Consider the following 24,900-nt stretch of genomic DNA (forward strand, 5'->3'; position numbering starts at 1 on the left):
TTGGCCAGGCTGATCTCGAACTCCTAGCCTCAGGTGATCTGCCCACCTCGGCTTCCCAAAGTGCTGGGATTACAGGCATGAGCTACCGTGCTGAGCCTTTTTGTTTGTTTTTGTTTTTGTTTTGAGACAGAGTCTCACTCTGTTGCCCAGGCTATAGTACAGCGGCTCACTGCAACCTCTGCCTCCCAGGTTCGAGTGATTCTCCTGTCTCAGCTTTCCAAGTAGCTGGGCTACAGGCATGCACCACCATGCCTGACTAATTTTTGTATTTTTGGTAGAGATGGGGTTTCACCGTGTTAGCCAGGCTGGTCTCAAACTCCTGACCTTGGTGATCTGCCAACCTCAGCCTCCCAGAGTGTTGGGATTACAGGCGTGAGCCACTGCTCCCAGCCTCATTTCTTTATTCCTGCAATTTTGTCACTTCAAGAATTTTTGTAAATGAAATTATGTGGTATATCATATATTAACCTTTAGGACTGGCTTTTTCTACTCAGCATGATTCTCTGGAGATTGTGGCATGTATCAATAGTTCATTCCTTTTTATTGCTGAGTACTAGTCCGTGGTGTGGATGTACCACAGTTCATTTAATCATTTACTTGTGGAAGAACAGCTGGGTTCTTTTGAGTTTTTAGCTATTACAGATAAAGCTACAGTAAGTATTTGTGAACAGGTTTTTTGTAAACATAAGTCTTTATTTCTCTGGGATGAATGCCCCAGAAGTGCAATTCCGGGGCCACATGTGGCAGTTGCATGTTTAATTGTTTAAAGAAACTGCCAGACTGTTTTCTCCAGTGACTGTACCATTTTACATTCCTATTGGCAATATATGAGTGATCCAGGTTCTCTGCATCTCACCAGCATTCACTGTTGTTGCTGGGTTTTTTTGTTTGTTTTTGTTTTTTGTTTTTTTTCCCATTCTGAGAGGTGTGTAGTGGTAGCTTATTGTAGGACGTCATTCATTTGCTTATTTGCCATCTGTGTAGCCTCTTTAGTAGTATAGCTCTTCAGGTTTTTTGGTCTTTTTCTGTTGGGGTTTTTTTTTTTTTTTTTTTTAACTGTTTATCGGATATGTGGTCTTCAGGTATTTACTTGCTTTCATGGATTGTTATAAAGATGAATTAATTCGAGTAGTTACAGAGAACACAAAATATAGTATGTTTTCAGACAGAAATAGAAAAACTTGCTGTCTTTCTGAAAGGCAGATTTGGCAGTGCAATTTACATTAACATGGCAAAGTAAATGAAAATGGAAATATTTAGGTTCATCCTTTGCATACTTCTTTAGCATGCATATTTTGAAGCTATATCTTTATGTATTTGTCAGAAATACAAAAGATGTTATATAGTTTAATACAGTCAGCGTTTGGAATTTTTTAAAGGCTTTATAAATAACTAGAAATGTAGTCTAACAATTGTTTTTAGTGTCTGGGCAATTGTATTTGATCTGGTCTCTGACATTTGTTGTATTTGAAACTTGGGCCAAATTATTTAACTCTGGTAACTCAGTTTCCCCATCGGTAAAAAGAAGAAATAGTAGTATTTTATGTCGGGAAGATGATTACATTAAATGAGATAATTTATGTAGCCCTTTGCACATAGCACGGACTGAAATGTTAGTTATATTCTCTGTAGCAGAATATTACTTTAAATAGGGCGAGTCACAGTAGCTCATGCCTGTAATCTCAGCACTTTCAGAGGCTGAGGTGGGCTGATCACTTGAGGTCAAGACTTCGAGACCAGTCTGGCTAACATGATGAAACCCCGTCTCTACTAAAAGTACAAAAATTACCCATTCGTGGTGGTGCATGCCTGTAATCCCAGCTACTCGGCAGGCTGAGGCAGGAGAATCACTTGAACCCAGGAAGCAGAGGTTGTGGTGAGCCAAGATCACATCACTGTACTCCAGCCTGGATGACAAAGTGAGACTCTGTCTTTAAAAAAAAGAAAAGAATATTATCTTAAATATATGAAGTTTATTTTCTTGTTTCCATGTTTTTGAATATAGTTACTGGTCAAACGTTAAAACATTTGTGGAGATAAGTACTGGTGAACTGCTAGTTGTCTTAGATAGTCAAGTCTATTAAATGATGTAAAGAAGAATTTTAGGACTAAGGTGACATATAGGCCTTGATTGACAGCTAAAATGTATCTGGAGATGTTTATATATTTTATAAGCATTTTCAACTTTTTGATCATTCTATTGTAGGCAAGTATATCTATAGGATTAGGAAAAGGAAACCTGAATAAGCTTTTCACATTTAAGAAAAACATTTCCTGAATTCTCGAATTTGGTATAAATTTCATGAAGCCAGTGGTCTTTATTCAGTCTGGTTGAATGGATGTAATACTCTTACGTACCTGCTGATAACTGAGTTAATATTTTAGCCTAGTAACTTAGGAATTAATCAAATGCCAGTTTTAGTGCCCTGTATTTTGGTGACCTCTTTTGAGAAGTGAGGACCCACAAAGATGATCTGTATCCTCTCAGTTGTCTTGAGAAGTAGTTTGCTCAGTGTTCAGGAGAAGACTCTGAAGCCAGAGTCTGTTTGGTTTTGTGTCCTGGGTGTGGAGCCATCTCTCTTCCTAGTTGTGTGATTTTAGGCGATTTACTGAACCTCCGCCTCATCTGTAAAATCAGATTTATAGTACTTAAAGGCTTGCTGTGAGGTTTAAATGAATTAATTATATGTAAAATGCTTTTCCTAACACCACCTAACCCCCCAGTAGTAGATGTGTGTTATACTAGCAGTGGTACAGTTTTGCAGAGATGTAAAGGGTATTATGAGAGGTATTGGCAAACTTTGAGGCTATGGTCTAGACAGCCTTGAATTAAATCATTAAAGGAGTTTGGGGAATGTTTGTCTTCATTGTGCTTTGGAATTATTTATCTGATAGTCCTATAGGGAGGAGGCTGAGAAGTTTGGTATAAAGGTCTTCCACCTGATCTTGATGATGGCAAGAATAGGAGCATCTAGCTTGTCTTAGGCAGTTGCTTTAGCACCTTGGGAGAAGAATAGAGATTGGGAATAACTGAAGAACTGAGTTACTTCAGGGCAGTGCCGTGTCCCTTGTGTAGATAGAGCTGCTTTATGTGAGCTCTTCCCAGGCACTAGAACTTGTTTAGGCTACTGCCTCCCAGGCACAATTTAATGGATCATTGACTAGAAGATGCAACAAATTTAGGCTGATTATTTTATTTTTTAATAGAGACAAGGGCTTGCTATGTCACCCAGGCTAGTCTTGAACTCCTGGGCTCAAGCAGGCCTTCTGCTTTGGCCTCCCACAGTGCTGGGATTACAGGCATGAGCCATTGCGCCTGGCCTTTCCATAGGAAAAATAGTCTGAAATAATATTGGTTGAGCTCTTACAGTCTGACAGTTTTTTCCCTTGTGGTAATATAATGTTTTTGTTGATGTAATGATTAAAGTACAAATGAATTAAAGGTACGAAATTTTAGCCATGTTTGCTGCTTGAAGAATAATCAGAAATGTTTTAAATACTATTTAGCTTACATTTGTCTTATTATGCTCTCTTACTTTCCATTACTTTTTCTTTATGGCACTCCCATAATAACTTGAAAAGTTGACAGAGTTATGAATATGAATATTGTGGAGTCTGTCCAGATACCGGGTGGAAGACTGGTTTTGATCAGTTTAAGAAGTATTCTAAACTGTTCTAGATGTACGTATTTATTAGAATTCCTTCTCATAGAATACATACTAAAGATTAAGTTTCGTAATACCTTGTTTAAAAAATATGTAGACCTTAATATTGGATTAACAAAAAGTGAAAGTAAATTTAAGGGTTTTGGACCAATAAAAACACTGTAAGACCATGAGATTTTTAGTTGTGGCTTTTAATCCGAGGAAAAAACAAAGTATAAATAATTGACTTCTAGAATAAGAATTTGGTAGACACAAAACATTGTCTAAGTTGTCTAAACTAATTAAAATGATCTTGCATTAAAGAATCACTATTTTGCTAGTGTTAGTAGAATTAATTGTGCACTGATAGTTACTTTTCTTAATTTGTTTCAAGTACTGAATCAGATAGAGACAATAATATCCATATAAATTTGTAGCTGCTATAGAAGTAATTGGAGAGCTAGTGCATGTAACATCTTTTGGCTTTTTTTTTTTTTTACATTTAGTAGATACTTTATACTACTTTTAGTTTTTTTCAAATTTTTTTCCAAATTTCTTAATGGGAGGCAATTTTTTTTTACCTGAATGTGATATAAGTGAATCCGCAGAGTATGAAATAAAGGGAACTTACTATGCTGTTAGAATTTTAATATGAAAGCCAGGGCTCAGTGGCTCATGCCTGTAATCCCAGTACTTTGGGAGGCCAAGGCAGGTGGATCACTTGAGGCCAGGAGTTTGAGACCAACATGGCCAACATGGCAAAACCCCATCTCTACTAAAAATGCAAAAGCTAGACAGGCATGGTGGCACATTGCTGTAATCTCAGCTACTTGGGAGGCTGAGGCAGGAGAATCAGTTGAACCCGGGAGGCAGAGGCTACAGTGAGCCGAGATCGCGCCACTGCACTCCAGTCTAGGTGATAGAGCAAGACTCTGTCTCCAAAACAAAGAAAATTGAATACGAAGTTTTTAGGTAAACTTGCTTTGTAGTACTTATTTATTGTCAATGCCAGAATTTGAAATTTGAGACAGCACACTTCGGTATGGTGTAGATGTCAGTTGGAAATCTGGTTATGGAGTGTTTGTTGAAGTGGTGTTATCTATAAAGAACCTACAAGCTAGTATTGTTAAGTTTTAACATTGAATTGAATAAAATATAATATTTAAACCCATAAGAGCTTACCTTGTTTGTAACATTCTATTGTAGTAAAATATTACTACATATATAGCATGAGTCTAACCATATTTGGAGATGTTGGAAAGTATAATTTAAAGTGTTAGGTCAAGTTATGTAACTTGAAGGTATACTACACACAAGATTGCATTTAAATTTTGCATTATTTTGGGAGATGCCTCAAGAGAAAACGTCAACTCATAACATCCTAATGAAATGTTTTGACTCTGAAATAAGCATTGGTGAAATTATACTTGGGTTTAGCTTTCTTAATAAAGAATATCTTCTCTGACAGGACCGAGGTGATGAGTTCACATACACTGGAAGCGGTGGTAAAAATCTTGCTGGTAATAAAAGAATTGGCGCACCTTCAGCTGATCAAACATTAACAAACATGAACAGGTACTACTGTAAACGCTGTTTAGAATTTGAACATTGAATAAAAGTTTCATCATAGGACTGTAAATTGTAACTTATATTGCAGAGGAGAATCTCAAACTGGGAGTTAAAGATGTGAAATTAAAATTCCAGTGCCTGATTACGTAATTGTTTATCAGCATCCTAACATATCTTTATACTGTTGTTTTTTAAATGCCATAATTTCTAGTCTTACTGAACACATGTGGTATGCATTTGAAAAAGTTCACAACTTTGAAGGAAAGGAGCCTGTATAATTTAAGCGAAATTGAGAATAAGGTGGCTTGTCTACTGCCCCATTGATCAAAGCTAAAAGTGACAAACTCCTTTTTAGAGTAAACTTAGTAACGTGAAATAAAGTTATGTTTGAGAGCCACATTTATGTACATAAATGAAGCATAAGGTAACTTAATCAGGTCTGTACTGAATGTACTTTTAGGATGTCTGCTAATAAGATATCTTCTAAGAGTTGTTAAAGGGAATGTTCATTTAGTTACAAAAGTGATCTTTTCTAACTAAATCCCCTTAAGACATTACAGAAGAGCCACCGTGTGCTGACTTTTATTCTATAGAAATACTAATGACATCTCAGCTCCCGTGTGTACAGAAAATTTATTAATTTCAAAATGTTTTATTTTATAAATGCATGCTAATACCAATATTAATAAGTAACCCAGACCACCAGATAGCAAAAATCACATTATAGTTTGTCATACTGAAATTTTTGTGAACATTTCATAAAGTTAACAGCTTTTATATCCTATTATTAAGGGTGTTTTGTGGATTGAGTAAAAATGAGTGTTTTTCACTTTGAGTCTAAATCACTTAGTTTCAAGTAGTGTCCCCTTAATTTCTGATTACTGTGTGATGTAAAGAATATACCAGTATGATTTCAAGACTTTCATGTGGATCAACTTACATAGAATCTCTGTTTTCATGTGTTCTATATTGTTTCTGACAGTAGGATTATTTTTACTGAACCAGCAGAGGAGACAGGTCAGATTTGCTGGTGAAAACATTCTTGAGACAGGAGCTTAGCTATTCTTTTCTAGCAAGAAAGCAGTCCTTCAAGAAGAATGTCTTAAAATAAATATTTTGATGTGTTTTTGTCAATGAAAATGTATCTCACATTTACAAAAGGACTCTTTCAAGTTGTCAAATCTGAAAATTATTTTTCCCTTTAATAATTGATAGTTTTGCTTGAAAGGAACTTCCTTCATAACCACCCACCGTTGTAATGTACATGTTAGATTCCTTTCACGCTTTTGGACAATGTAATAAGTACCGCTACAGTCTCATTAAAAAATAATTCACAAATAGTAAAAATGTTTGCTATAAAGAGGAGATAGTGAAAATGAAGTATCAACTGAAAACAATTTAGGATTGAATTATCAGAGAGACTTTAACATTCCGTCTGTCAGTTTATACATTAAGTTGTGAATACGCCTTGTGATTGTAAAAGTGCTTGGGCAAAGGTACCTGTATGTCTTACAAACATGAAAACTGAGGTGAGAGACCCTTTGCTCTGACCCATAGTATACTCTTTTCCCGGCAGTGTATGATTCAATTCATTTTTGCTTATTTGCTAGGAGGTAGTTCGACACCTTCTTACTTCTGAGTTTATTCCTATTTCATCCCAGCTCTTCCAACTTTAAGAAACTGAAGAGGGCAGCAAAGTAACCTGGGCATCTTTTATCAGGGCAGTCAGAGGCACCTGACTGATTGAGCTGCAGATAGATTAATGGAGGAGCTCTGTTGCTGTATTGCCTAGTTTCATCCTCTTGGACTCTTTTCATATACTTGAATAGCCTGATTATCTGAAGTCAGAAGTGAGTTGACAGTGCCAGTTAGTGGTGGCAGTAATTATAACTGAAGGTATCTGTGAGCACTAAAGCATTCCATTCAGTGACACGAAGGTAATACTTACCCTAGCTCTTTAAGATAAAATATGTGTAGTATGTCAATAGATATTCTGTAAGTAAGACGTAATACTAGCCCCAGAGTCGATGGCTATATTTTTTTCTACCTCCCAGAATTGTAATGCATCTTCCTTTTAGATAAAAAAAAAAAAAGGTAACTTGGTAAGCTTCAACTCTTCGACCACAGCTACTATATAAGTTATTTTTAAAACAAAATTTTTAAGTTTATTTACTCACTAAAAATATAACTATAGTTATATTTCTTTTCAATAGTTTAGTCATATTCTTGGAGTCTATTTTTTAACTTAAGCCTGCATACAAAGAATTAAACCCTGAAGACATTTTATGTCATATCTGCTTTCACCAGATTGGGTATAATTCTGGTTTTGGTTTGTTTTTTAAACCTTAAGTGTTCTTAGTGTTTTCTTTTCATTTAAGACATAGGTGTCCTAGAGGAAAATGCTAATTTTAAACTGATTCTAAAATTGTTATTTTAAAATACTAAAAATAATTTAAATACAGATTTTGATACAACTAGGTTCTCCCAAGAGAAAGGTCTTCTGACATCTAATAAGTTCATTGATTTACTATTGTTAGGTGATGAATGCACATACTAAGTTCCAGCTAAGTCAGGTGCTGCTTCCAATTCGGTGTTCCTCTTTGACCATGTATTATCAGTAAAATGTAGTGATCTCAAGCAGCCAGAAATCTTCATTTTCATTAGCACAGACATTTGGATGCTTTAGGCTTATTGAAATTTATCTTTTTATGGAGGCCTTTAAAGAATATTCTCATACAGCACTTGTTCTTAATATCTTTTAAACTTTAAGGATTCTCTATTGTCTGGAATGTGGAAAGTAGACCTGGGAAAGTCATTTGTGCCTTGCTGACAAATTTATATTTCTGGATTTCTTTCTACATTATTCCAGCAATTTACCTCACACCCTTATCAAAGATCACTATTAAAACAATCATTTGCTTTAGTTTTCCAACGTTCTCCCTTCCCCCAACAAACGTTATTTAAAGAAAAATTCCATGTATTTCTAGTTGTTTTCTATTATACGTGGCACAGATGTTATTACTTTCAGAAGAACCCTACAGGCTATCTGAGAACCAATCCCCTGGCTTGGGGGTGACATCAGAAAACTGATTTGTCTTCTCTGCTGGTGGGGGAAAGCATAATCCTATTATCTGGAATAATATGGAAAGAATCATAGAATCTTAACCATCAGGTAAGGTATAATTCACCTTTTAATTGAGCTAATGACTCGATTGTATACTTAAAGAAAAATTACGTGGTATAAAGACCTTTTTGTTGTTTTTTAGGGCATTGGCCCTAAACTGTGATGCTCCATTGGATGATAAAATTGGAGCAGAGTCTCGGAATTGGAGAGCTGGTAAGCCAGTCAGAGTGATACGCAGTTTTAAAGGGAGGAAGATCAGCAAATATGCTCCTGAAGAAGGCAACAGATATGATGGCATTTATAAGGTGCTCTATCTGGCATGACATCTTGTTTGTCATTCTTCCTGGGCTTTCAAGGCAGGGTTGTTACAGGGGACTACTGTGGGTGGGCTCGAGGAAACAGTAGCCATCTTATATTGCTACTTTTTCTGGAAATTTAACAGATGCATAAAGCAAACTCTTAATTTTAGCACTTTACTTTTTTTTTTTTTTTTTTTTTTTTTTTTTGAGACGGAGTCTCGCTCTGTCGCCCAGGCTGGAGTGCAGTGGCCGGATCTCAGCTCACTGCAAGCTCCGCCTCCTGGGTTTACGCCATTCTCCTGCCTCAGCCTCCCGAGTAGCTGGGACTACAGGCACCCGCCACCTCGCCCGGCTAGTTTTTTGTATTTTTTAGTAGAGACGGGGTTTCACCGTGTTAGCCAGGATGGTCTTGATCTCCTGACCTCGTGATCCGCCCGTCTCGGCCTCCCAAAGTGCTGGGATTACAGGCTTGAGCCACCGCGCCTGGCCTAGCACTTTACTTTTAAGGCTTATTTCGAGTTCCTAGGGGCAGAGTTATATTTTGGGTTAAGATTTTTTTTTTAAATGTATGTTCTCTGTAATAAAGCCATTTAAGTAACTGGCTGTTGTATAGCTTGATTTTTATATATCTTTTTAGAATAATTGTAGTTGTAATAGATTTTCAAAGCAGAGCACATTATAATAATAGATTTGCATTCTTTGTTTAAAAAGAGGCATTTGCTGCCATCTTTACTATACAAAATTCTGTTAATTAGCATAATCCTGTTACTCTCTTTAACTTTATAGCAGTCTGTACTCATATGGGAAGTACTGTGATAGGAATTAGGTCAAAAATGTTTTAGCGAATATTCTTGACTTACTATCCTTACAGCAAAGCAGTATATTCAGAAGTTGCATTTAATTCTGGCAAAGATTATTTTGATACCACTAATGTGATGAATAAGCCTAAACTTTAAATCTCAAACTGGCACTGAAATATTATAATTTAGGTGGTGAAATACTGGCCAGAGATTTCATCAAGCCATGGATTCTTGGTTTGGCGCTATCTTTTAAGAAGAGATGATGTTGAACCTGCTCCTTGGACCTCTGAAGGAATAGAACGGTCAAGGAGATTATGTCTACGTTTACAGGTTAGATTACATTTGTCTAGCTACCTATGTGTTCATAAAAATATATACCTCCACTATCTACATGCCTTAACACTGGATATAACCCACAGCAATTGATTGGTGGACTATAAGGGGTGAGGAATAAGATCATGCAAATAGAGGAAAAGAAAGAAAAGGTGGTATCCTAGATGTCAGACTGCCCTAGGACCAAGGGTTGTGCCTGGGAAAAGCTGGACTTGTTAATTTTAAAAGTAAAGTATTTCCAAATCAATTTGGAAATGACTTGAAGTGTTTGGGAAAGGGATTCATAAAATGTAGGTATAGGAGGCCCTGGAAAAGCACATTTATCCTAGAGGGCACAGGGGATGTCTGTCTGGTAGGGGAAGGGTGGGAGGTGACTTTTTAAGAGTGGTCTGCTTTCTCCCTTTCTCACTTTTCCTCACCCCTTTTCTCTCTTCCCCCGCAAAGCTGCTTCCCTGCTCTGCCACCTCCTTTAGTGCTTTGCCTTTTTTCCCCTTTGCCCATGCTCTGCTGTTAACCCATAAAGACTTCGTTGATTTTGTATGCATAGTGGATGGTATGGCTGCATTTCCCCTTCACTGCCTGTATACCCTAGAATTTGTCCCTGATACTGACTTCAGTGCATGGTTTAAGTTCATCTCCCATCATTCCCCATTGTTGTGCTTCCCATAAAAATTGCCAGCTTTATCATTTCCCCTGGCTCTGCCCACACTGCATGTGTAGGGACTGAACTATGGGCAAGTGTCTGACCACCCACGCAGGTGAGTGTGTGTCTTCTAGTGCAAGTCTGTTTCTGTTTTTGTTGTCTTTTTAAACTCATAGAATTGATTGTTGAAAATAAGACCATCAGCTGCTAAAACAACTACTAAAATAATTCTTTTTAATATTAAAAAAACTTCGTCCAATTTACTTTCAGAAGATTTTTCAGATGTCCCTGTTGAGAGCATTGTTCTAGATAGGTTAGATTTGAAACTGTGAGCAGAAGCATGTGAGCCCATCTGCTATGATGAGTACTAGTCATTGAGACCTGAAACATAACAGTGCTTTAAGCATGACTTATTACAAAGCATGCTCCTGCCACCCCACCCACCCCCTCAAAGGTAGCCATTGAAACATAAGGATAATAGATAGAATGTATTTCTTCAAGTCTAACTCTTAGCTGATGGAAGATTTAGTAATTTAGTTGCTTTAGGTTTTCTAAAAGCTCCTTCTTACTTTAGGAGATGAGAAGTTTGACCCTTAATGTTTTTGATATTTTTTTAGATCAACTCCACAATTTAGTATGATCCAATCTATTTGCTTTCTATCTGTTGTGCTCTGTGATTGGTTCTCATTTACCTTCATATCTGTATTCTACTTTCCTTACACTTTAAAGAAATCTAATCACAGCTCCTGAAGACTTACCTTTCTTAGATCTGAAACTTAAGATCAGTGTATTATAAAATGGAATCTCTTAGTAGTCACAGCTATGTGATTTTACACTGAAATTGGGATTTTAATAGTTACCTGTGCTTTGAATTCTTTTCCTCTGTCTGTTTCTTTTATGTAAAGTTTTTCAGTTTGGGGCAAGTGTAGTCCTCCCCTCCCTTTTAATTTCTCACCAGGATCTAAACTCCCCTTCTCTGTGAAGCTTAAATCTACATTGTACTCTGCCTCCTTCCCCCATCAGTATCCAGCAGGTTACCCTTCAGATAAAGAAGGGAAGAAGACTAAAGGACAGTCAAAGAAGCAGCCCAGTGGAACCACAAAAAGGCCAATTTCAGATGGTAGGTAATGATTGCAAAATATAAATAATAAGATCCTTTTTTTGTTTTTGTTTTTTTGGGAGACAGGGTCTCACTCTTGTCACCCAGGCTGGAGTGCAGTGGAAAGATCTTGGTTCACTGTAGCCTTGACTTCCTGGGCTCAAGTGATCCACCTACCTAAACCCCCGGAGTAGCCCACGGCTGTACACCACCACACCTGACTAATTTTTGTATTAGCCAGGGGTTTTTTTTCTAATTTTTGTATTAGAACATGGAGTTTCTCCATGTTGCCCAAGCTGGTCTCGAACTCCTGGGCTGAAAGGATCCTCCCACCTCAGCCTCCTAAAGTGCTGGGATTTCAGGCGGAAGCCACTGCATCCAGCCAACATACTTTTTAATAAAGAGAAATATTAAGAAAATAAATTGAGAGACTTACAAGAAATGAAAGCAAAAGATTTGGCTGGGGGAGGGCGGTGGTAGAAGATGGATCATTTGTTTATTTTAATAGTGTCAGAGCCAAATAGCAGGAAATAACAATATCCTAAATTTTAGGGGAAATTAGATGCTGTTTTATGTTGGTTATCTTTCTGCTAAACATTACTTGTGCCAGTTAACTCTTTTGTTTCATAGTTCTGCTTAGAACCACTTGTAAGTCTGCTGATACATTTTTAAAATAAATCTAGATGACTGTCCAAGCGCCTCCAAAGTATACAAAGCATCAGATTCAGCAGAAGCAATTGAGGCTTTTCAACTAACTCCTCAGCAGCAACATCTCATCAGAGAAGACTGTCAAAACCAGAAACTGTGGGATGAAGTGCTTGCACATCTTGTGGAAGGACCAGTATGTGAAGATTTTTAAAAATAATAACATTCTGATATTAACAAATGATAAATAATTGTCTCATGAAGTATGTTTTTCACGTGTCAGTCAAAACTTCATCCTTTTATCTGATTTTCTCATCCAATGCCACTACCTTTCGGAAATAATCTAAGGCAACTCATATGCATGCTCCTAAATTTACTTTAAACCTCTTAGAATGCTGGATTTTGACTTCTCTATGCCCAAGCTTACTTTATTTGGAGGTACTGTTCTCAGAAGAATTTTCAGTTGTGAAACATGGTCAGTTTAATCTAAAAATCGCCACAAAAGTTTTTGTTACAGTTCAAGGTTACTTAACAGCATAAGTCTTAAGCAGTTCAGCACAATTTTCAAAACCTACATGTTAAACTAAGCGGTAAAATTAACCAGATTATCTATTAAGTATTTTATGTTTTAAAATTTTTCATTTTTTCTTAATCACATAATTTTAAAGTAAAAACAAATCACATAGTTAATTAACGTGTGGCTTTTGTGTTAAGCTGTGTTTTGCAAGCAAGCCTTTCTTATCAAATCCCTAAAGTTGGAGGCTTCAAATATGAACTGTCTCTTCATTCTTTACTCACTTATTGTGTCTTTAATTTTACTTATAAATTTGAATCTTCTTTTGGATATTGACCCCTTGTCATTTATAATACAATTACTTTTCTGTTTTCTTTCTCTCCAAAGTGTTGATGTGCCCCTATGTCTGTATGTCTTTTCTATCTAGACTTAAAGCAGCAACACAAAAACTCTACAGCGTTTCCTTTGTGAGAGATAGTCATTATTATTAAGGAAGAATTTTTAAAATATGATTTTTAAACTTTTAGAAATGCTGAAATTTATCAAATATCATTTGGATTTATATTGGAATTGTTATTTGCTTTGTCTATAAATGTGATACATAGAGTTATCCTTGGCAAAATGAGGCTTACATGCTTACAGGGCAGAGGAAAGTGATTACACTTTGAGAAGTGTTACTTGTATTTTAGCCAGGACACCCAGGCATAAGGAGAGTCTTTGTTAGGTCACACTCATTTTCACTTACAGAAAATTAAGATACAGGAAGCAGTTGTTAATCAGCCTAATTATTCTCTGGTTGGGAAAGATACTGCTTGTTAGTGATAACTGAGGTGAGTTCCCACTGTAGGTGGGAAAGAAGCAATTACAGATGGAGGAAAAAGCCACCTGAGTACATGTGAAAGTTGTCTTCTCTATGGGTGGTATCCCACTGGTGACAGAATCTGACCTGTCTGGGTCATATTATTGTGACCTTGCTGCTAGTGATTACTCTGGATGTTATGTACTATTGCCCTGGACAAGTTTCATGCCCATTCTCTTCAGATAGGCCAGGAACACATTTATTAAGCCAGAAAAAACAGGTGTTAGCCAACAGTAATTTTAAATACATATGTGAATATATATTTATGTCCAAACTCATTCCAAAGTCCCTGTGATCAGGAGCCCTATCTACATCTGTGGTCTCCTCTTTCTACTCTTGTGCCCAGATTGCTTGACTGCAGTGGTCACTGTTTTATTTATACATCCTCAACATCTTGATGCCCCTGGGCCTTTCCATACATACTGTTTATGTGACTGGAATTCTCTTTTCATGTGTCTCACTCTTTCATATCCTTTAAGTCTGCATTAATAGAGATTCCTCAGAGAGGTCTTCCCAAACCTCCCTTTCTAAAATAGCAGCTCTTTTTAAAATTCACTTTAAAAAAATCCACACAAATGGGATTACTATGTTCCCCAGACTGATCTTGAACACCTGGCCTCAGGTAGTCCTCCCGCTTCAGCCTCCCAAGTAGCTGGGTTTATAGGCGCGAGTCAGTTTGCTCTGTTTCATCAGTTATTACTATCTGAAACTGTTTTTTGTTTGTTTACTCTCCTGTAGGAACGTAAGTTCCAGGAGAGCACAGACTGCCTTTTTATTACCACTGTTGATGAGTCCCTAGCACATTGTAGCTACCTGTAACTCAAAATACCTTTATTAGATATACCCATATTATAGGAACTATGGAAGTACCAGGTTAAATATTGGTCATTAACAAAGGAATTTGTTAGGGAGAGAGTACCTGGTATAAAGTTTTCAGCATCTCCCCATAATTGCCATGTTTTAAAAATGTGTTTGTAATACTTTGTCCATAATGCATTTGACTTTAATGATCCATGTTCATAAATCAGTTAATATGAGACATCTTTTGAAATGTGACATTTGATTTTTAAATTTGAAACTTGTAAGGTTTTTGTTTGTTTGTTTTTGAGACGGGATTGTGGTCTGTCGCCCAGGCTGGAGTACAGTTGCATGATCTCAGCTCACTGCAGCCTCCACCTCCTGGGTTCAAGTGATTCTCCTGCCTCAGCCTCCCAAGTAGCTGGGATTGCAGGCACCTGCCACCACTCCTGGCTAATTTCTTGTGTTTTTTTCTAGCGACAGGTTTTGCCATGTTGGCCAGGTTGGTCTAGAACTCCTGACCTCAAATGATCCACCCGCTTCGGTCTCCCAAAGTACTGGGATCACAAGTGTGAACCACCATGCTGAGCCTTACTTTTTCTATTAATATAAAAAATAAATATGAAATGCACTCCCTTACTACCTAAAATAACTGAAGGATTATCCTTATAACTATTTAGCAAAAAAATACTTCTAGCTTAAAAAAACAAACAGCCAAGATGAAATGGAGCCAGTAATGGCTTTTGAAGAATATAGGGTATCCATTTGATCATGTTTACTTTAGGTGTCTCTACTTTTTATAATTTCATCCTCCCGTAAGTAAACATTAGCATCAGGAAGGTATGGGATTTTAGGATTGAGGTAAAATATCACAGAATAATCCTAGGAAATTAAATGTTTTGTGTGTGGTATTAGATACTACAGAGTATTGTTTCCTAGTGTTTTGTTTTGTTTTGTTTTTCAAGCTCCAAAAGACAAATATTCAAGTTTTATAACAGCAGAAGATTGAATAGATAATACATGTTCATACACTGGAATACTGTGCAGAACAGCTTTTTGAAAACAGGCAGTCAGTATGTAATGACCTTGAGACAAGCTGCCCATGATTTTTTTAAGTGAAAAATAGTTTATCCCTGGAATGTGACGTTTAGAGGGACATTGACTTTTTAACATCATATGTTGACTTTGCAACTTCTCCTACCTAATACTATGATTTAAAACTAACGTGTGTGGAATGGGGTTTTTTTATATAAGTTTGCTTTTCTCAGGTAGTTACAATCATGACTACTTGATTTTTTTAAATAGAAGACATTAAATGTGACTGAAACATTTTTATTGCTAAATAATAGATGGATATATTTTGGGATACATGTGAAATTTTGATATATTCATATAACATGTGATAATCAAATCAGGGTAATTGGAATGTTCATCACTATAAATATTTATCTTTTCCTTATACTGGGAACATTTGAATCATTCTCTACTAGCTGTTTTGAAATATACAATAGATGAATTTTATGAACTGCTAACTTTTCTTTCCTTATCCTTGGGTACTGTTGTAGAATTTTCTGAAAAAATTGGAACAATCTTTTATGTGTGTTTGCTGCCAGGAGCTAGTTTACCAGCCTGTGACAACTGAGTGCTTCCACAATGTCTGTAAAGTAAGTGGAATTCCTTCGTCATTTTCCCTGTTAGGCATGAAGGCACACTAATCTCTATACCTGTTCTTAGCATGCTAAGAATAAGAAACATTTTCCATGAAGCAGGATAGTTGTGGAACCTTCTAGTTAAGAAGCATTTAGTTACGTCTTGGTGGTAAATGCATGTTTTAATTAGATAGTAATAATTCAGATATATATCGTTTGAGGTATTCTGTCATGTTTGGAATTTTGAGGAGGGGCTGAAATGGGAAAGAAGGTAAGAGGTCATTGCTCTTGTCTATGTAATAACTTGTATGTTTTATACATTATAGTGCAAACTGGAGTGTTTTCATTAATAAATGATATAAAACAGTTATATCTAGCATCACGCCCAGATGAACTGAATACTGTGTTTTCAGTGTGGTGTAAAAGGAAAGTTTGTGTTTTAGTCAAGCCAAGGTTTGAATCTTGCTCTACCCGGTGGTGATTATGTTTCCCTAACTTCAGAACTTCAGTTTCTTTTATAAAATGGAAACAAATCTACATATGAGTTTGTGCCTGATCTTGAGTTGATTAACTATATATTTAATGTATTTAGTACTGCTAAATGTATATATATGTGTGTGTGTGTGTGTGTATTTTTTGTTTTTTTTGTTTTTTGGGGTTTTTTTTTGAGACAGAATCTCGCTCTGTCATTCAGGCTAGAGTGCAGCAATGCGATCTTGGCTCACTGTAACCTCTACCTCCCCAGTTCAAGCAATTCTCATGTCTCAGCCTTCAGAGTAGCTGGGAGTACAAGCATGCACCACCCTGCCCAGCTAATTTTTGTGTTTTTTAGTAGAGACAGGGTTTCACCATGTTGGCCAGGCTAGTCTTGAACTCCTGACCTAAGGTGATCCACCTGCCTCAGCCTTCCAGAGTGCTGGGATAACAGGTATGAGCCACCATGCTTGGTTGCTAAGTATATTTTTGGAAGACTCACCATATGTTAAGTGATTTGGTAAAATATAAAATTCATTTCTAAGCAAGGGAATCCTGATCCTCCCCTGCCTCCCCCAGGGCTCTGTTTAGAAAGAACAGGGTTAAAATCTAACCCAAAAGATTAGGCTAGTGAGAACTATATGTAATCTCTAACTCCATCATTTTAGTAGACGAGGAAACTGACGCACAAATTAAATAATTTACCTGAAGTCTGAGAATATCTGCCAGAGATGAAACTAAAGCCATGACTGTAGGCTTTTCCATAGTGCAGATTCAAGCCTTTATGTTTGTTCATTCTGTGCATTTCCCTCATTACCAGTGTCTGGTTCATATTTAAAAGCGTAAGTTGCTGAGTACTTACATGCTTTATGCTCAGATTAAATTGGATGTTTTTGTTTTTACCATAGGATTGCCTACAGCGCTCCTTTAAGGCACAGGTTTTCTCCTGCCCTGCTTGCCGGCATGATCTTGGCCAGAATTACATCATGATTCCCAATGAGATTCTGCAGACTCTACTTGACCTTTTCTTCCCTGGCTACAGCAAAGGACGATGATCTGTCTGCTTTCACTGTGTTGTTCATGGTGGCTTTTTGGACAATAAAGAATCTAAAATGGGCGGGGAGGGTGGAAGAAATGGTGGACTGTATCTCTCACGTTCTGAAGCAGCTAATCCTCTTTCCCACATAGCCATCATCTTGTGTGTGTAGTAAGAGGCCCATTTCTCAACTGTCTTTTAAATATCTAAAGGTAGTTCCTGTAACAACTAGTTTTAATGAGTAAAAAGTCAAAGCCTCAGCTCTAGTTGATATCCAAGTTATGATTTATTTTGCAACTACCTCAGGACAGAAAAGATTTATGGGGATTTTAAAAATCATTGAATAACTAGTTAAATGAAATTTTAGCTACACACTGCCTCCCAAATATTAGTTGTGCCTGGTTCTTGTAATTTGATTTTACAGAAAAGGAAATGACACTTGAGATCCTTGGAATGAACACAGCTTCTATAGTGTGCATATACTTTTTTAACGTCTCTTCTTCCATTACAATGTGTGTTTTGCAAGGACAGGTTCATTTTTTTAGCCCACTTTGTGAACTCCATTGTGCTTTTTTCTGGTGTTTTATGCAAGTTGACTACTAATGACTAATGAGAACAATAATGAATGCATTGTTGCTGCATTAGTGTAATGTGGTGTGGTTTTGCACTTAAAAGAGGTATTCATGCTCTAGTTGTAAATGTTCATGAAAATCCACTTCTGTACTAGTCGAACTGCTTTTAGTGTCTCACCAGTGGTTTTACATCTGCAGAGTTTTGAGGGCTGTGCTGACCTTTGAGAGGATTTGAAATTGCTTCATATTGTGATCCTAAATTTTATATTCACTATATTCCCTAAAGTATACCTTAATAAATATTTTATGATCAGAAAAACAGCTCATTTTGCTTTACTTTTTTACACTTGTCTGGCTTATGTTACCAGTTCTAAGGGATCCTGTATTTCTGGAGTTTTTCATTGTGTATCTCTATTGAAACATTTTTTTTACTTTGCACTGGTAGTGAGAACCAGCATGAAATCTTAAGCACTCAGAACAGATTTCTTCCTCAGTTTTTTTGTTTGTTTTGAGATGGAGTCTTGCTCTGTTGCCCAGGCTAGAATGTGGTGGCACAATCTCGTCTCAATGCAAGCTCCACCTCCTGGGTTCACACCATTCTCCCACCTCAGCCTCCAAAGTAGCTGGGACTACAGGCACCTGCCACCACACCCGGCTAATTTTGTTTTTGTATTTTTAGTAGAGACGGTGTTTCACCGTGTTAGCCAGGATGGTCTTGATCTCCTGATCTCATGATCTGCCTGCCTTGGCCGCCCGAGGTGCTGGGATTACAGGCATGAGCCACTGTGCCCGGCCCTCAGTTTGTTTGTTTTTTTCGAGATTGAGGCTTGCTTCAAGCTCCGCCTCCCAGGTTCACGCCTTTCTCCTGCCTCAGCCTCCCGAGTAGCTGGGACTACAGGCACCCACCACCATGCCTGGCTAATTTTTAAAATATTTTCAGTAGAGATAGGGTTTCACTGTGTTAGCCAGGATGGTCTCTATCTCCTTACCTCGTGATCCACCCACCTTGGCCTCCCAAAGTGCTGAGATTACAGGCATGAGCCACCGTGCCTGGCCAGTTTTGTTTTGTTTTGTTTTGTTTTAAGTTTAATAGGGAAAAAAATGTAAAATAGTCACCTAGTGACCATTTTGTCTGTAGTTTCTGTTCTATGTTCAGTTTTAGTCTAATCAGTGCTACTTATTTCACAGACATAAGAATGTTTCAAAACATTGTTCTATTCTCTATACTACTGGGCCACGCACGATGGCTTATACCTGTAATCCCTGTGGGAGGCCAAGGTAGGAGGATTACTTGAGCACAGGAATTCCGGACCAGCCTGGGCAACATTACAAGACCCTGTCTCTCAAAAAGTGAAATTAGCAGGGTGTGCCAGTGTGTGCCTGTAGTCCCAGCTACTTGGGTAGCTGAGGTGGGAGGATTGCTTGAGCCCAGGAGATTGAGGCTGTAGTGAGCCATGATCATTCCACTGCACTTTAGCCTGGGTGACAGAGCAAGACCCTGATCCCCATCACACCCCCTCGAAAAACACACTGTTTTTATCAGAGAAAAGTTTTAATGTGATCCAGTCAGTCTTTCCACGCCTAAGTTCACAGCCATATAAATACCATTCATTGAATACTTACTTTGTACTAGTCACTTGTATGTATTATGTATATTCATTGAATTCTACCAACAACAAATATTGTTATCCCCATCTTATGGATGAATATCAGTGGCGCAAAAAGGTTAAGTAACTTGACCAAAGGTCATATAACAATCAAAAGGTGGATCTGTGACAAACTTAGGCAGTCTTGTGTCCAGAGCTGGTGATGTTTGCTATATAGGCAGGCCCTCACTGTTGGATATATGGCCAACTAGTTTCAGTGCTTTTCCTGAATTCAACTAAATTCCAAATCAGGTTGTGGGAAATGCCTGGAACTATTGTCTCTTAGAGGTAAACATTGGGATCATTTTTATTTTGTGGCATTGCATTTAAATAGGACCTTCTTAAATTGAAAAGGAATCATTAAGTTGCATCATTCAGTTCTATATCCCCTCTCGTATTGGCCACATTTCTGCATGAAGAGTGGGAAATATCTTCCAGTTTCAGCTACTTGAACTGGTTTATTTCTACCACTTTGATTAGCAAAATAGCTGATTCCCACAGTTCTGCTTTGTATTGTCTGAACTCTAGCTATAACATGATAGACTAAGAAAGCTAATTGTGGCTTAGCATATTTGCAGATGTGAAGAACGGCCCAAAGCTAAGCAATTATTTATTATTGAACCTTTGAATCATCACAGTTCTTTTACATAATATTTCAGTTGGTGTCTAGAAAATGGGGACTTTAGGACACATAACCACAATAATATTCTTAAACATGTTAAAAGGTTAAGTTTCTTTACATCATCAAATATCTAGTAAACGTTCCAATTTCCATAGGTCTCAAATGTCATAAATTGCTGTTTTGTTTTTAGTTGGTTTGTCTGAATCAGGATCCAAATAAAGACCTCACATTGTGATTAATTGCTGTCTCTTAAGAATATTGTAATCTGTATACATCCCCTCAATCTTTCTTCCCCCTCTTCCCCTTTGCAATTAGTGTGTTGAAATTGAGTTTGTGCTGAAGCATTTCTGACAGAACATAGATAATGGAACCCTGTGGTGTAGTTTAACATGTTTCTCTCTATTTTCTGTTAATTGGTAGTTTAGAATTAAAGCATGACCAGATTCAGACATGACTTTTGGGAGTGGGGGATGGGTAAGACTTTTTTTATAGGTGATGTGGTTATCCTTCAGGAAGTGCATAACACCTGGTTGTCTCTTAGTCCTAAGTTTGAAAGATAAGCTTTTTTCACTGGAATTTGTTACATTTGGTAGGTTACAGTGATTACTATGAAGTAATCAGTCACTTTAATTTGGATAGGATTTAAACGTTTTTTTCTGATTAGATAGGGCCTCTAGTTTTACTCGCTTCTAAGTAATACGGTTCACTCAATAAATATGTGCATGCTAATGTTTGAGTATATTGGTAAACTTTTGGAAGCCGGCAAACTTTCAGAAACTGGCAATCTAAACATCCCTCTCAACCCTGTTATAACATTTAGCTAACAGAAATGGGCCCTACCTATATACTGAAAGCTTTGGATTTTAGTATCAGTCCTGCTTGGAAGAGCCGAGTAGAGATCTGCTCTGATGCCCAATATCTGCTATTTGCCTATTAAGAACCAAACCTTTCCCCATTCTTCAGGACAACCCTGATTGCAAGAATGAGCTTGATGGGCACCATGAGCTTACCTTGGAAAGAGTTATCCTTTCTTGCCCACTCTGTCTGGTCCCTACAAGTAGACTGTCACAATTCCTGAAGGAAGTGATATTTAGTAACCTGGCTTAATCTAATCCTACACAGAAAAAAGATTAAATACCTTCGCTGTATATAAGAAAATCGAAAGCTGCTTAGAGGGACCATGCGGGCAGACCAAGTGACTGCTATTGAAAAAGATAAAAGAAGGCCAGGTGCAGTGTCTCACACCTGTAATCCCAGCACTTTGCAAGGCCAAGGCGGGCGGATCACCCGAGGTTGGGAATTCGAGACCAGCCTCACCAACATGGAGAAACCCCATCTCCATGTTGGTGAGGATTTTTATATCTATAAAGCGCATGCCTGTATATCCAGCTACTTGGGAGGCTGAGGTGGGAGAATCGCTTGAAACCAGGAGGCGGAGGTTGTGGTGAGCCAAGATTGCGCCATTGGACTCCAGCCTGGGTTACAAGAGCAAAACTCTGTCTCAAAAAAACAAAAGATAAAAGAAGATGATCTTTCTTACTGTTTAATGACTAGATTTGCAAGTATGAAACTGCATTGCATTGACAATAAAACAGGCTGCCATGTGAAGAGTAATTTGAGATTAAAATTCTAGGAAGTAAACATGATTGTGAAGACGATGCAACAGATGAAACAATTGGATACTGCCAAAATTTGAATGCATTGCTGAGTAATATGTATGGATATGCCACGGTTTATTCATCTGATGGATATTTGGATTGTTTCCAGGGTTTTGCTATCACAAAGCTGCTGTGAGCCATTGTCAGTCTTTGGAAAACTCTTAAAAAATTATGTACTTACCATACAACCCATCAGTGTCGCTAATTGTTAAGAAAAATGACATGTTCAAAGTGGTTTATACAATTTTACATTCCTGCCAGCAGTGTGTGAGATTTATGGTTGCCCCACATCCTCTCTTAATATTTGGTTTTGTCATTTTTTTTAAAATTATAAACCACTCTTGAGGGTGTGTAACTCCTGTGAGAGACAAGAATGGGTTGCATACTTGGTGACAGGAGAGTGGATTGTGGTAGCCGTTTGTACTGTTCGCCAGGTATCTTTGACTCAGAAGTGCACTTGCTGGGATTGTTCTTCCAAGCTTCCTTGTGTTTGGATAGGGCCATGTGATGAGCTGGCCAGTTAGTTGTGAGCAGATACGCTGTATACCACTTCTAGGCAGGGCGTTTCCTTGCCCTTCAGTTTTCTTTCTTCTTCCATGGAGACTAGTAACACCCCAGATGGGACTTTTCTGTCAGCTTAGATCTCAGAATAAGAATGACAGGAAAAAAACCCAGCTAACCTGTGGTGGGCATGCAACATGAGAGAGAAGTAAATGCTTGCATTTACCCCTAAGGTTTTCGAGTTGTTAGCAGAGCATGACCTAGCCTATCCTGATTGATAGAAACATTCCTAACTTCCTCAGCCTAACAGCAGATATGGAATTGAATTTGTTCTATATTTTTTCTTGAGATGGCCTCTCTGTCATAGTGGCGTGATCATGGCTTTCTGCAGCCTCTTCCTACTGGGCTCAAGCTATCCTCCTGCCTCAGCCTCCCAAGTAGCTGGGACTACAGGCATGCGAAACCATGCCTGGCTAATTTTTGTACTTTTTATAGAGATGAGGTTTCACCATGTTGCTCAGGCTTGTCTCAAACTCCTGAGCTCAGTCAATCCACCTGTCTCAGCCTCTGGAAATGCTAGGATTACAGCCATGAGCTACCATGCCTGGCCTGGAATTGAATTTAATTGGCCTTTTAATATTGAGTCTAAAGTTTTCAGTATTTTAGAGCTAATTCTTTAATATCCAACTCAATTGACTAAGCTATTTATAAATTGGTTGGTAATATAGTAGGCACCCTCGAAGATGGACCCCAGTGATTCCTACCTTCTGCTCTTCATGCCTTGGTATAATCTCCTCCCCTTGAGTGTGGGCTGGACTTAAATTCTATTGTAAACAACAAAATACAACAGAAATGATCAGACCTAACTTCCGAGGTTAGGTCCACAAAAATACTGTGACTTCCTACTTGGACTACCCTCTCTCTTTTAATCTGGGTGAAGCCAGCTGCCACGCAGTGAGCTGCCAAATGGGAAGGCACATGTGGCAAAGAACAGAGGTCTCCAGCCAACAGCCAGCAAGGTCCTGAAGCCTACCAAAAACCACAGAAGTGAGTTTGGAAGTGGATTCGCCTCCAGGCAGTCCTTGAGATGACTTCAGCTCTTTATTGCAACCCTGTGAGAGATGCTCAGCCACAGGTACCCAACTAAGTCATTCCTGGATTCCTGACACATAGAAAGATGATGAATGTTGATGTTTTAATCCATTAGGCCCTGGGGTAATTATGCAGCAAAAGATTGCTAATACAGATAGGGTGACCCTGAGTGCCAGTTTGCCCAGGAAAGACTCAGTTTGCACTTGTTGCTCCAAAATTTGCTTTTCCTCCTTAAAGTGCCCCAGATTGGATAACATCACCTAATTTATTCAACTGAGATCTTTTATGACATAACCGTGAATTCACTTTTATTTTTGAAGTAGTGTTTCCTTACCATAGCCAATAATTTTTTAACTCATTGATTTTCTTTAGGAGAAAATATAGGCATTTAAAGTAAGTCTCTAGTGAAGTCTCTAGTTAATAGATAAAAATGATAACTGTAGAAAGTACAGTAATCCCATGAGCATTTTGCCTGGAAATTCTTTGACTCTAAGAAGCTTCTAAATTTTTGCCAGTTTCTAGATGCCAAGAGAAATTTTTGAGGTGCCCCACACTTCCGACATACATTTATCCTTTATTTGTGTGGAAGATTGTGAACTAGATTGTTCAAATACTTTATCGGTGGAATTTACCTAGTTGATACATACTTAAGAAATCATAGTAAATCTTAGATGAGCTTTTGGGCTTATATCCACTCACTACTAAGTGACCCCCAACCCCCAACATAAACTGTTTTTATCTGGGTCACAGATACTTAACAAAGTGTCACAAATGTGATCTTACCAAATGCGCAAGTTATTATAAAATACTCCATTTCTATAAAGAACAATCCCCCCAGTTCATGTTACAAACTCTATTTATTTATTTATTTGAGACAGAGTATCACTCTTGTTGCCCAGGCTGGAGTGCAATGGCACGATCTCAGCTCACTGCAACCTCCACCTCTCGGGTTCAAGCGATTCTCCTGCCTCAGCCTCCTGAGTAGCTGGGATTACAGGCATGTGGCACCACACCGAGCTAATGTTTTATATTTTTAGTAGAGACGGTTTCACCATGTTGGCCAGACTCGTCTCGAACTCCTGACCTCAGGTGATCCACCTGCCTTGGCCTCCCAAAGTGCTGGGATTACAGTCATGAGCCACTGTACCCGGCCTTTCTTTTTAAATTTTGAAGTAATATAGACTCACAAGAAGCTGCAAAAATAGGACAGAGAATTTCTATGTATTTTTCACCCAGTTACCCCCAGGGATGGCATCTTATATTATCAGTAGGTTGTCCAGACCAGGAAATTGACACTGGTATAATAATATTAAGAGCTTACTT

At 37.9% G+C, this 24,900-nt stretch overlaps 1 protein-coding gene across 4 annotated transcripts in view; it reads left to right on the forward strand.

Moving 5' to 3' along the window:
* Positions 1–18,379, forward strand: part of LOC105489144 (ubiquitin like with PHD and ring finger domains 2) — a 98,033-nt gene extending 79,654 nt beyond the window's left edge. For 3 of the 4 annotated variants that reach the window (XM_011753835.2, XM_011753836.3, XM_071077762.1), the window contains 7 exons: positions 5,113–5,219; positions 8,480–8,642; positions 9,626–9,766; positions 11,436–11,532; positions 12,195–12,352; positions 15,893–15,991; positions 17,359–18,379. In XM_011753835.2, coding sequence (XP_011752137.1) covers positions 5,113–5,219; positions 8,480–8,642; positions 9,626–9,766; positions 11,436–11,532; positions 12,195–12,352; positions 15,893–15,991; positions 17,359–17,505 — 912 coding nt within the window. In that variant the 3' untranslated portion in view covers positions 17,506–18,379. Of the gene's footprint in view, positions 1–5,112; positions 5,220–8,479; positions 8,643–9,625; positions 9,767–11,435; positions 11,533–12,141; positions 12,353–15,892; positions 15,992–17,358 lie in introns of those variants that run through there. The other variant, XM_011753837.3, reaches the window with a different exon arrangement.
* Positions 18,380–24,900: the final 6,521 nt, after the last annotated feature.

Source organism: Macaca nemestrina, chromosome 14 (assembly GCF_043159975.1).
Source record: "Macaca nemestrina isolate mMacNem1 chromosome 14, mMacNem.hap1, whole genome shotgun sequence".
Taxonomy (NCBI): domain Eukaryota; kingdom Metazoa; phylum Chordata; class Mammalia; order Primates; family Cercopithecidae; genus Macaca; species Macaca nemestrina.